Below are 12287 nucleotides of genomic sequence, written 5' to 3' on the forward strand. Positions count from 1 at the left end.
ACGTATGAGTACATCCTTGGTCCCGCTCCCGTGATATAACGTGGGGTCCCACGGTGACCCCTGCATCATATCACGGCAGGCCCGGCGTCATAGTGACGCCGGGACCCGCCGCTAATAGCGCGTGCCACTGATCGCTCAAAGCTGAGCAACGCGTCTAAAAGTGAAAGTAAAAACTGCCGGTTAGCTCAGTGGGCTGTTCGGGATAGCCGCAGCAAAATCGCGGCATCCCGAAAAGCTTACAGGACAGCCGGAGGGTCCCTACCTGCCTCCTCGCTGTCCGATCGCCGAATGACTGCTCAGTGCCCCTTTTCCCATAAAACAAAAAACACAGTGAAAATAAACATATATGGTATCACCGCGTGCGGAAATGTCCGAATTATAAAAATATATTGTTAATTAAACCGCACGGTCAATGGCGTATGCGCAAAAAAAATCCAAAGTCCAAAATAGTGCATTTTTGGTCACTTTTTATATCATGAAATAATATCAATCAATAAGTCCTATCAATGCAAAAATTTTACCGTTAAAAACCTCAGATCACGGCGTAAAAAATTTGCCCTCATACCGCCCCATACGCGGGAAAAATAAAAAAGTTATAGGTCAGAAGATGACAATTTTAAACGTATTAATTTTCCTGCATGAAGTTATGATTTTTTTCCAGAAGTCCGACAAAATCAAACCTATATAAGTAGGGTATCATTTTAATCGTAGGGACCTACAGAATAAAGATAAGGTGTCATTTTTACCGAAAAATGTACTACGTAGAAACGGAAGCCCCCAAAAGTTACAAAACTGCGGGTTTTTTTTTTCAATTTTGTCGCACAATGAATTTTTTTTCCCGTTTCACCGTAGATTTTTGGGCAAAATGACTGAAGTCATTACAAAGTAGAATTGGTGGCGCAAAAAATAAGCAATCATATGGATTTTTAGGTGCAAAATTGAAAGAGTTATGATTTTTTAAAGGCAAGGAGCAAAAAAAACGAAAGTGCAAAAACGGAAAACCCTCGGTCCTTAAGGGGTTAATTCACATCATACATGCAGAATGAATGTCAGTTGTTAAGTTATGAACTAATACCAAGGATGAGCCAGTGCAGTAGAGGTGTGCCTTAATATTAAACCCTTCCCCTCTCCTTGATAACAGGTGATAGCTTTAAGTACGCTCTGCTGTACTTAACCGCTCCCATTTTTCCTTTTCAAGCAGACAGGTGTATGCTGCTCAAAGCAAGTCATGGCTGCACCAACTCTATTCTCTCAGATTATTCGTCTTTATTTCCTCAGCAGTCTGGTATTTCTTTTAAACTTCAGACCACTCCGAGGAGAGCAGCTCCATGCATGTAAAGAGGTAAGATGAATGAGAACATGGAATGAATGTAAAAGAAACATTGCTAAATCAACGGCCAAAAATACATTTCTAGTTACCAAAAAGAGCTGACCGAAAAAAAAGTATTTCATAGGGACATGGAAGAGTTAACACAAACAGGGTGTAGATAAATGTGTTAGCTTTTTAATAAATTATGTTGTTATAAGGTTGTGTAAGTTCCTGGATGCCTGACAGCTGTTGAAACTCTCAGGGCAGTGCCCCATGTGCTTTCTTATATGCATAAGCAGCACAAAGAAACTCTTGGTTGTTGTACACGAATAATAATGACCATAAATATTTTGTGCAGAGCTGGAATATGTAGGAACAATATGTTAGAACATTTTGTACACTGCTTCTAAGTTATACTTTTATAAATATCTTTCACCTTGTGCAACATAAATTGTAAAGTATTTTATGGGAGGTGTAATACATTTTACTCCTACTTTTATGTAAAGTCAGAATCAGTAGTGCTACAAACATTCTGAGTAGCCTGTGCCTCATTTTAAGGGGCCTTCATACTTTCTGTGTGCACGTAGCAAAACTGTCTACTGTGCTTTCACCTTTTTAAATCCAAGTCATTCCAGAATGAGTTGTGAATAATCCTCTTAGAGTGCGTTCCCACAGGGCGTTTACGCAGTGTATTTGACGCTGCGCAAAATTTACGGCAGCAGCGGGAAATACGCTACATATTCCTTGCTCACTATACTCACAGGGCTTTCCGGCAGCAGTCCTATGCGTGTAGTGAGTTGTGCCGGCGTGACTTTGACGGGCGGCTCCGCCTCCAAAACTTACAACACGCATAGGGCTGCCGCCGGAAAGCCCTGTGTGTATAATGAGCAAGGAATATGCAGCGTATTTCCCGCTGCTGCCGTAAATTTTGCGCAGCGTCAAATACGCTGCGTATACGCCCTGTGGGAACGCACCCTTAATGTGTAAAATTCTGTTAAATAAAATCATACAGACTATATATGGGGTTTAAAATGGTAAAATCATATTCACATATGTTCACGCGTCGGAATGTCTGCACGAAAAATCTCCAATGTAGGCATTCCGCAGACTGCAGGCACCAGCATACCATGCCGGCGCTAGGACCACGGGAATGCGCCATCTCATAGATTGCTATACTTTCCGTGCGGAGTCTGCAGAAAGAATGGAATGGTTCATTCTTTCTGTGGACACGGAAATCGGAATTTCCGTGCCAGTTATTTCTGAATTCAATGGGACTCTACTACAGCGGAATCTCCATGCAGAATTCCAATGTGGAATTCTGCTCAGAAATTCCGAAGTGTGAACACAGCCTTACTGTACTGCACTTTTGCACTTTTGTTGCAGATTGCACATGGCTGTTCAACAGCTAATCTGCAATCACTTAAGAATTTTGAAAATGACATTTCATTCAGATATCGACAGCTCAACAAGGAAAGCAAGAAATTAGAACTTTAGGTGACATTAGTAATGTTTTTACTGGGCAGCTGTTTTTTTTTTTTTTTTTTTTTGAGGGGGTGCAGATTTTTGTTTTTATGACGCCCAGGAATCTTAATTGACCCCACAGTCTTCTTGTCTGACACTAAAATTTTTAATTTTTTTTTTTCAGTAACCTACTGGTGTTGTACCATTAATTTCATTTTTACAAGAGGTAAAATGTGAAAAAGACCCCCAAAAAACATGATTTCTCCCCAGTATGTTATTACCCCATATGTGGAGGTGATTTGCATTTGAATGGCTGAGGTTCTGACATAAACAAAAAAAAATGCTCACTGCATTCCTTGCTCATTGCATTCCTTGTGGGGTGTAGTTTTAAAAATGGAGTCACATGTGGTAGGTTTCCATTGTCTGGGCACCATGTGGGCTTTGTATATGGAACATGGCCTTCAAAAACTATTCCAGCCAAATTCTCTTGTCTGGAATCTTCTTTTTCACCAGCATTTAAAGGGGTACTCCGGTGGTAAACATGTTTTTCCTTTTTTGACTTACCCTATTTGTTTTGTTTCATTTCTATTCTTGTTGTTTAGGCTACTCTTTTTCCATTCTTTGTCTTTTTTATCCCCCACTTTGTTTTCCTATCTTTTCTTCTATTTCCTGTTTCTTGCTGGTTGCTGGTTTGGGGCAGCTCCCTTTTTTTTTTTTTTTTTTTTTTTGTTCCCCGGTTTACGCACCCTACTATTTTCCCAGGTCGGCCCATTTATACACAGCACACTAATATAATCAGCCCTGGTTGGGATACACTGGCATACACACACAAAAGGGACTACTCCCAGCATGTGTCATTCAGGAGCCAAAAGCTGTCCGGGCATGCTGGGAGTTGTAGTTTTGATACAGCTGAAGACACCCTGGTTGGGAAACAATGCACTTTTGTTTGTAATATACTGAATTGTCTAGAACAGTGTTTCCCAACCAGTGTGCCTCCAGCTGTTGAAAAACAACTCCCAGCATGCCCAAAGACTGTCAGGGCATGCTGGGAGTTGTAGTTTTACAACAGCTGGAGGCACACTGTTTTGGAAACACTGGTGTAACGTGATGTGTATGCTGAATAGGCTAGGACAGTGTTTCCCAACCAGTGTGCCTCCAGCTGTTGGAAAACTACAACTCCCAGCATGCCCTGACAGCCTTTGGGCATGCTGGGAGTTGTAGTTTTGCAACAGCTGGAGGCACACTGGTTGGGAAACACTAGCATACAGTGGGGATCAAAAGTTTGGGCACCCCAGGTAAAAATTTGTATTAATGTGCATAAAGAAGCCAAGGAAAGATGGAAAAATCTTCAAAAGGCATCAAATTAAAGATTAGACATTTTTATAATATGTCAACAAAAGTTAGATTTTATTTCCATCATTTACACTTTCAAAATAACAGAAAAAAATGGTGTCTGCAAAAGTTTGGGCAGAATTTATAGCATGCACTGAACCCTTTGCAAAGCTGAGACCTGCCAGTGTCATGGATTGTTCTCAATCATCTTCTGGGAAGATCAGGTGATGTCAATCTCAAGGGATTTAAATGCCCAGATTCATCTGACCTTGCCCCAACAATCAGCATTATGGGTTCTTCTAAGCAGTTGTCTAGAAATCTGAAACTGAAAATAGTTGACGCTCACAAAGCTGGAGAAGGCTATAAGAAGATAGCAAAACGTTTTCAGATGTCAATATCCTCTGTTCGGAATGTAATTAACCCCTTAAGGACCAAGCCCATTTTGGCCTTAAGGACCAGAGCGTTTTTTGCAAATCTGACCACTGTCACTTTAAACATTAATAACTCTGGAATGCTTTTACTGATCATTCTGATTCCGAGATTGTTTTTTCGTGACATATTCTACTTTAACATAGTGGTAAAATTTTATGGTAACTTGCATCCTTTCTTGGTGAAAAATCCCAAAATTTGACAAAAATTTTTTAAATTTTGCATTTTTCTAACTTTGAAGCTCTCAGCTTGTAAGGAAAATGGATATTCAAAATGCATTTTTTTTATTCACATATACAATATGTCTACTTTATGATTGCATCATAAAATTGGCGTGTTTTTACTTTTGAAAGACACCAGAGGGCTTCAAAGTTCAGCAGCAATTTTCCAAATTTTCACAAAATTTTCAAACTCAATATTTTTCAGGGACCAGTGCAGGTTTGAAGTGGATTTGAAGGGTCTTCATATTAGAAATACCCCATTATAAAAACTACACCCCCCAAAGTATTCAAAATGACATTCAGTAAGTGTGTTAACCCTTTAGATGTTACACAGGAATAGCAGCAAAGTGAAGGAGAAAATTCAAAATCTTCATTTTTTACACTTGCATGTTCTTGTAGACCCAGTTTTTTAATGTTTGCAAGGGGTAAAAGGAGAACATTTTTACTTGTGTTTGTAGCCCAATTTCTCTCGAGTAAGCACATACCTCATATGTCTATGTTAATTGTTCGGCAGGCGCAGTAGAGGGCTCAGAAGCGAAGGAGCGACAAGGGGATTTTGGAGAGTATGTTTTTCTGAAATGGTTTTAGGGGGGCATGTTGCATTTAGGAAGCCCCTATGGTGCCAGAACAGCTAAAACCGCCCACATGCCATACCATTTTGGAAACTAGACCCCTTGAGGAATGTAACAAGGAATTAAGTGAGCCTTAATACCCCACAGGGGTTTCACAACTTTTGCAAATGTAAAGAATAAAATAAAAAATTATCTAAAATGCTTGGTTTCCCAAAAATTTTACATTTTTACAAAGGGTTAAAGCAGAAAATACCCCCCAAAATTTGAAGCCCAATTTCTCCCGATTCAGAAAACACCCCATATGGGGGTGAAAAGTGCTCTGCTGGCGAACTACAGGTCTCAGAAGAGAAGGAGTTACAAATTTTGCTCTGGGGGCATGCCGCATTTAGGAAGCCCCTATGGTGCCAGGACAGTAAAAAAAAAAAAAAAAAAAAAAAAACACATGGCATACATTTTGGAAACTAGACCCCTTGGGGAACGTAACAGTGTTACAGTGAGTACTTACACCTCACAGGTTTTTTGAACAGTGGGCCGTAAAAGTGAAAACATTTATTTTTTTGCACAATTTTGATAGTGTTACCCCAAATGTTTCATTTTCACATTGGGTAATAGGGCAAAAGGCCCCCAAAATTTGTAGAACAATTTTGTCTGAGAAAAAAAATACCCCATATGTGGATGTAAATTGCTCTGTGGATGCACTGCAATGCTCAGAATAGGAGTGAAAATTTTGTTGTAATTGAAGTCGGGGGTCATGTGCATTTATAAAGCCCCCATTGTGCAATAACAGCCAAAAAAAACAAACACATGTGACATCATTTTAGAAACTACACCCCTCAATGAACGTAACAAGGGGTACAGTGGGAAATAACACCTCACAGGTTTTTTGAAAAGTGGGCCATAAATTGAAAAATTTGATTTTTTTGCAGTATTGGGGTTACCCAATTATTAACATTTTCACAAGGAGTAATATGAGAAATTGGGTAACAAATTTCTTAGGGCTTTTCCCCCTGACTATAAAAATACATCCACATATGGGGTAACGTGCTGGATGGGCGCACAACAAGGCTCAGAAGTCATAGAGGTCACTTTGTATTTGTGACCTTTGGCATATCAGTAGCTGACGGTTACATACATTCCGAGGAAAATACAAAAACTAAACACCCACATGTGACACCATTACAGAAAGTACCCACCCTGAGGAATGGGTATAGGGGTAAAGAGGACATTTTTAATGCACAGGTGTTTCCTAAATTTATTTTCCAGGAAGGGATGAAGGGTAGCTTTTGAAAATTGCAATTTTCAACCTATACTCTGGTTAATTTTTCTGGGAACAACTAACACGTGACTCAGAATTGTCGCCTGGAAATACGACAGAGCTCAGGGAGAACTCTTCGCATTTGAGGCGGATCTTTTGTTACGGACCTTCAGAGGAAAATACAAGAAAGGAACACCCACATGTGAGAATACTACAAACAGTACACCCCCTAGGGAAGGTGTATAGGGTGAAGTGGAGATTTGGAACAGACGGGTGTTCCCTTCATTTATTTTCCAGGAATGGATGAGGAGTACTATGGGGGGGGGGGAAGAAAATTGCAATTTTAGAACTGATATGCCAATTATTTTCCCAGAATGATGACCCAGAGTACAGCCAAAAGTAAAAATGATGCCCGCCCCAAACCCTATACTCTGAATCATCATTCTGGGAAGGGGATGTGTGGGGCCGTCCCTATTCTGTTACCTCAAATGCGCAACCTGCTCAGGTGGGGAGAGAGATTGAGGCAACTGCAAACCTCCAATGCTGTTGACTCTGTGTCCCATGACCCATTTTTGGGGGACAAAGATATTATGAGGGGCATTGGGAAAGAGGTTTTGGGTTCGATTTTTTTTTTTGGGGGTAGGGTATTTTGGTATAACATTTGGAAGATAATGTACCCTGGACTGGTACATTGGAGCCGAATTTAGGGCAAAGGATGGAAAATTTAGTACTCCATGGAAGTGTGATACTCCCTGAGGCAGCCTATACAGAGGCCCGGATGATCGGGGCAAGTGTCACACTGAGTGGTGGTGTCCCTCCGTCTCCCCTTCCTGTGACACACTCTGCATCTTTTCTGGGTTCGTCCCGACCTTCCAGTGTTGGGGATCACACCTGGAAAGTGTTGGCCGGGGGCCTAAAGTTCCAGAGATGCTCTGACCCGCGCTTTATCGGTCACCAAAGATGAGGGCCTTTAGAACTACCTCTTGGAACTCCAGGTATGTCCCTGTGTTGCCAGCGTTCTGGTACAGTATAAGAGTTGTACATGGCAACCTGTACCATGTAGACCGCAACCTTTTTATACCATACGCGTGTTTTCCGCATGGCATTATATGGCTTGTGGACTTGATCAGAAAGATCAACTCCCCCCATATACCGATTGTAGTCCAGAATACAATCGGGCTTGAGGACCGGTCCCGCGGTACCTCGGACAGGGGTGCTGCCATTCCCATGAATTGTGATGAGCATAAGGACATCCCTCTTGTCCTTATACCGGACCAACAACAGGTTCTCATGGGAAAAGGCACGGGACTCACCCGGGGGATAGGAGCATGTAGGGAATGATGGGGCGGAAGGCCTCTTTGATTCTTCCGGACTGTCCCACAAGCGACCATGGATCTGGCAGCGAGGGATGAAAAGAGAGGGATACTAGTATGAAAGTTATCCACGTAAAGGTGGTAACCTTTATCTAGCAATGGGTGCAAAAGGCCCCAAATGATTTTCCCGCTAAAACCCAGAGTGGGGGGACATTCTGGGGGTTCAAAACAGGAATCTCGTCCCTCATACACTATAAACTTGCAAGTGTACCCGGTGGTACTCTCGCAAAGTTTATACATCTTCACGCCATACTGCGCTCGCTTGGTCGGGATGTATTGCCGGAAGCTGAGTCTCCCCTTGAAGCTGATGAGCGACTCCTCAATAGAGACCTCCCGCCCCGGGACATAGGCCTCCCAAAATCTGGCCCCGAAGTGATTTTATACAGGCGGTCATACGCGGGATCAGTTCGGGGGGGACATGCCGCATTATCAGCATAATGCAAACATCTCCGAATGGCCTCGAACCGGGAGCGTGCCATGGCCATACTGTAGAGGGGTGTCTGGTAAAAGACGTCCCCACTCCAATATTGCCTGACACTGGGTTTTTTAACTATACCCATATGCAGCGCGAGGCCCCAAAAGGTCCTCATTTCGGCTGCATCGACTGGAGTCCAGCCGCCGGGTCTAGCTAAAAGTGAGCCCGGGTTAGCGGCGACGAACTGTTGGGCGTACAGATTCGTCTGTGTAACCATCAAATTAACAAAGTCGTCACTGAAAAAATTACCGAAAAAGTCCTTTTCAGTGAACCCGGCGATGTTAATTTTTATTCCTGAGTCGCCAACAAACTCAGGAATCACGGGCTCGTGGTCCACTGGCTCAGCCCAGTCAAGTTCTCCGGTACGAGGTACCAGTGACCTTGGCAGGGGGGCTTCACTAGTATGAGCGCCAGGGGAACTCATACTAGCATGGGGCACAGGGGCAAGGACAGAGGAGGTTTGCGGCACCGAATGGCGGCGAGTTCGCCGCCTTGGTGGCTCATCATCTGAACTAGATGATGAGGAGGACGATGAAATAAGGAAGGTGGGGTCTTCATCGTCCTCTGAGATGCTTTGAGAGTCGGAGGCAATTAGGTCATATGCCTCCTCCGCCGAAAACACTCTGCGGGCCATTTCCCTACTCTAATGGGGATACGGGTATGTGTGTGTGTGTGTGGGGGGGGGAACTTTATTGGTGTGTGTGTGGTGTGGTGCGATACTACCTCCCTAACCCGCCCTAGCCTAACCTAACTAAACTAACCCGCCCTAACAGAAAAAAATATAAAATAAAAAGGGGACTTTAAAAGAAAAAAAAAGGGGGACTTCTAGCACAAAAAAAACCCTGCGCCAAAAAATAAGCATTTATCTAATCAGTGGTGTGCGCACTGATTAGCGCTTGTGGCGGCAGGGGGCGCAGAAGTCAGTGGGGGGTCCGGCCACTGAGCCCAGGACAGTGGCTGGTGGCTTGTTCAGACCCCCACACAAAAAACCCGAAAAATAAAATAAAAAAACGCTTTACCCCGAAAAAAACGCACCCGTCTGAACCAAAAAAAAAACACGCTGATCAGTCATAAATCACCGACAGCGGTGGGACAGGCTGCACACACGGATACGGTCCGTCCACACAGTACACGCCTGCTACTGGTGGCACGGACCGCCTATGGATGCAAAAACACGCTAGAAAACCCGATAAAAAGTGTCGGCACCACAAAAAAAAAACGCTGATCAGTACTACGGGACTGATCAGCGGTGGGAGGGCTTTAACAAACGGTGGCGGACCGCTCTTTTATAACTAAGAGGGTCCGCACACACGCTTAGTGAAAAAAAAAAATAATAATCTGCGCACAAAAAATAAAGGCTGGCGGCAGACCGCAGCGACCCAGCAGGGTCGGGGTCACGCTGCTAAAGGTGCTACGGACCCACGGACACCCACTGAGGTACACCGAAAAAAAAAAATATTAAAAACTATTTTTATTTTTATTTTTTTTTTAAACCCTAACCTGTCCCTACCTAATCTAAAGCTATCCCTGGGGATTTCTGTGCCAAGGGGCCACAGAAAGGGGGCAAGGGGCACTTTTTTTTTAACTGAGGGGATGGTGGGCGCTCCATCCTGCACACCAGATCTCTGTGAAATGGCGGGCAGAACGGAGCAACATGCTCCTAGCCCACCAGATCCCCTCCCATTACATTGTGATTGGTGTGGCCACTTTGGCCACCCAATCACAACTGTACTGAGGGGGGTGGCTACAATGCCAGCCCCCAGTACAGCATGGATGGTGATTGGTGGTGTATACTACACCACCAGTCACCATCTATATCCGGGTCACAGGGTCACACATGACCCTAATGATCCGGAACCGCTGCAGAACGCCGGTTAGTAGTTACCGGCGTCCTGCAGCGATCGCCGGTATAGGAGGTCCTCCGGACCTCCTCCGGCACACTGCCGGGATGTCTCCTGATAGAAATCAACAGACATCTGGCTCCGATCCCCACCCGGCGAGCGGCGGGGAACGGAATCGCAGCGCATCGCTCGTCTGAATTGACGAGCAATGCGCTGCGATCGCCGACATGGGGGGTCATCATGACCCCCTCCCCCCCCGCCCCCCCCCCCCCCCCCCCCCCCCCCCTGGGCGATATGCCCCGATGCCTGCTGATCGATTTCAGCAGGCATCGGGCGCCGGCTCCGCTCCAGATGGTTGCGGGGGGCCGGTAAAGCACATGACGTTCTCATACGTCATGTGTCCTTAAGGACTCGAACATGGAGACATATGAGAACGTCATGTGTCCTTAAGGGGTTAAGAAATGGCAGTCATCAGGAACAGTGGAAGTTAAAGCAAGATCTGGAAGACCAAGAAAAATATCAGACAGAACAGCTCGCAGGATTGTGAGAAAAACAATTCAAAACCCACGTTTGACTGCACAATCCCTCCAGAAAGATCTAGCAGACACTGGAGTTGTGGTACACTATTCCACTATAAAGAGATACTTGTACAAATATGGTCTTCATGGAAGAGTCATCAGAAGAAAACCTCTTCTACGTCCTCACCACAAAAATCAGCGTTTGAACTTATGAACATATAGACAAGCCTGATGCATTTTGGAAACGAGTTCTGTGGACCGATGAGGTTAAAATTGAACTTTTTGGCCGGAATGAGCAAAGGTACGTTTGGAGAAGAAGGGGAACAGAATTTAATGAAAAGAACCTCTGTCTAACTGTTAAGCATGGCGCTGGATCAATCATGCTGTGGGGTTGTATTGCAGCCAGTGGCACAGGGAAATCTCACAAGTAGAAGTAAAAATGGATTCAATAAAATTTCAGCAAATTTTGGATGCTAACTTGATCTCGTCTGGGAAAAAGCTGAAGTTAAAGAGAGGATGGCTTCTACAAATGGATAATGATCCTAAACACACCTCAAAACGGTGGATTACATCAAGAGGCATAAACTGAAGGTTTTGCCATGGCCTTCACAATCCCCTGACCTCAACATAATTGAAAATCTATGGATAGACCATAAAAGAGCAGTTCGTGACAGACAGCCCAGAATTCTCAAAGAACTGGAAGACTTTTGTAAGGAAGAATGGGCATAGATACCTCAAAAAAGAATTGAAAGATTCTTGGCTGGCTACAAAAAGCGTATTGGCTTTTGGCTGTGATACTTGCCAAAGGGGGCTGTACAAGATATTAACTCTGCAGGGTACCCAAACTTTTGCAGACGCCATTTTTAGTTTTCTGTTATTTTGAAAGTGTAAATGATGGAAATTTAAAATCTAACTTTTGTTGACATAAGAATGTCTAATCTGTAATTTGATGCCTTTTGGAGATTTTTCCATCTTTCCTTGGCTTCTTTATGCACGTTAATACAAATTTTTACCTGGGCTGCCCAAACTTTTGATCCCCATTGTACACACACATAACAGGGACGACAACTCCCAGCATGTCATTCAGGATTTCCCCTCCCCTTCACACATAGAAATCATCCCCAGTCCCAGATTTATTCCCCTGCAGTCTATAGATTTCCAGCCCGTGCACTTTGTTATCCTCCCCTTCAGATAACACTCTTATCTTCGCTGTCTTCTTTCAGTGCAGACCTGCATCCTCAGAAGACAGAGCAGGGGGAGGGGAGATGAAGAGCTGTGTACGTCCTCTCTCTCCCCCTGCTCTAGCTTCTTTCTCTCATGCAGACCTGTGTCCTCCAGGAGGGGGAGATGAGGGGCATGGCTTCTTTCTCTCATGCAGACCTCCGGGCTCTGAATTAACAGAGAAAAAAAAAAGCCCTGACGCGTTGTCCACAGCCTAATCCTAACATGGCCGACGCTGTGGACGACAGTAAGAGATCCAACACAGAACTACAGAATTTCC

At 44.0% G+C, this 12287-nt stretch overlaps 1 protein-coding gene across 2 annotated transcripts in view; it reads left to right on the forward strand.

Moving 5' to 3' along the window:
• The first annotated feature begins 1162 nt into the window (after positions 1-1162).
• Positions 1163-12287, forward strand: part of ELAPOR1 (endosome-lysosome associated apoptosis and autophagy regulator 1) — a 438781-nt gene continuing 427656 nt past the window's right edge. The window contains exon 1 of one of the 2 annotated variants that reach the window (XM_056557720.1): positions 1163-1342. In XM_056557720.1, coding sequence (XP_056413695.1) covers positions 1229-1342 — 114 coding nt within the window. In that variant the 5' untranslated portion in view covers positions 1163-1228. The remainder of the gene's footprint in view (positions 1343-12287) is intronic. The other variant, XM_056557717.1, reaches the window with a different exon arrangement.

This window comes from Hyla sarda, chromosome 2 (genome assembly GCF_029499605.1).
Source record: "Hyla sarda isolate aHylSar1 chromosome 2, aHylSar1.hap1, whole genome shotgun sequence".
In the NCBI taxonomy this organism is placed as follows: domain Eukaryota; kingdom Metazoa; phylum Chordata; class Amphibia; order Anura; family Hylidae; genus Hyla; species Hyla sarda.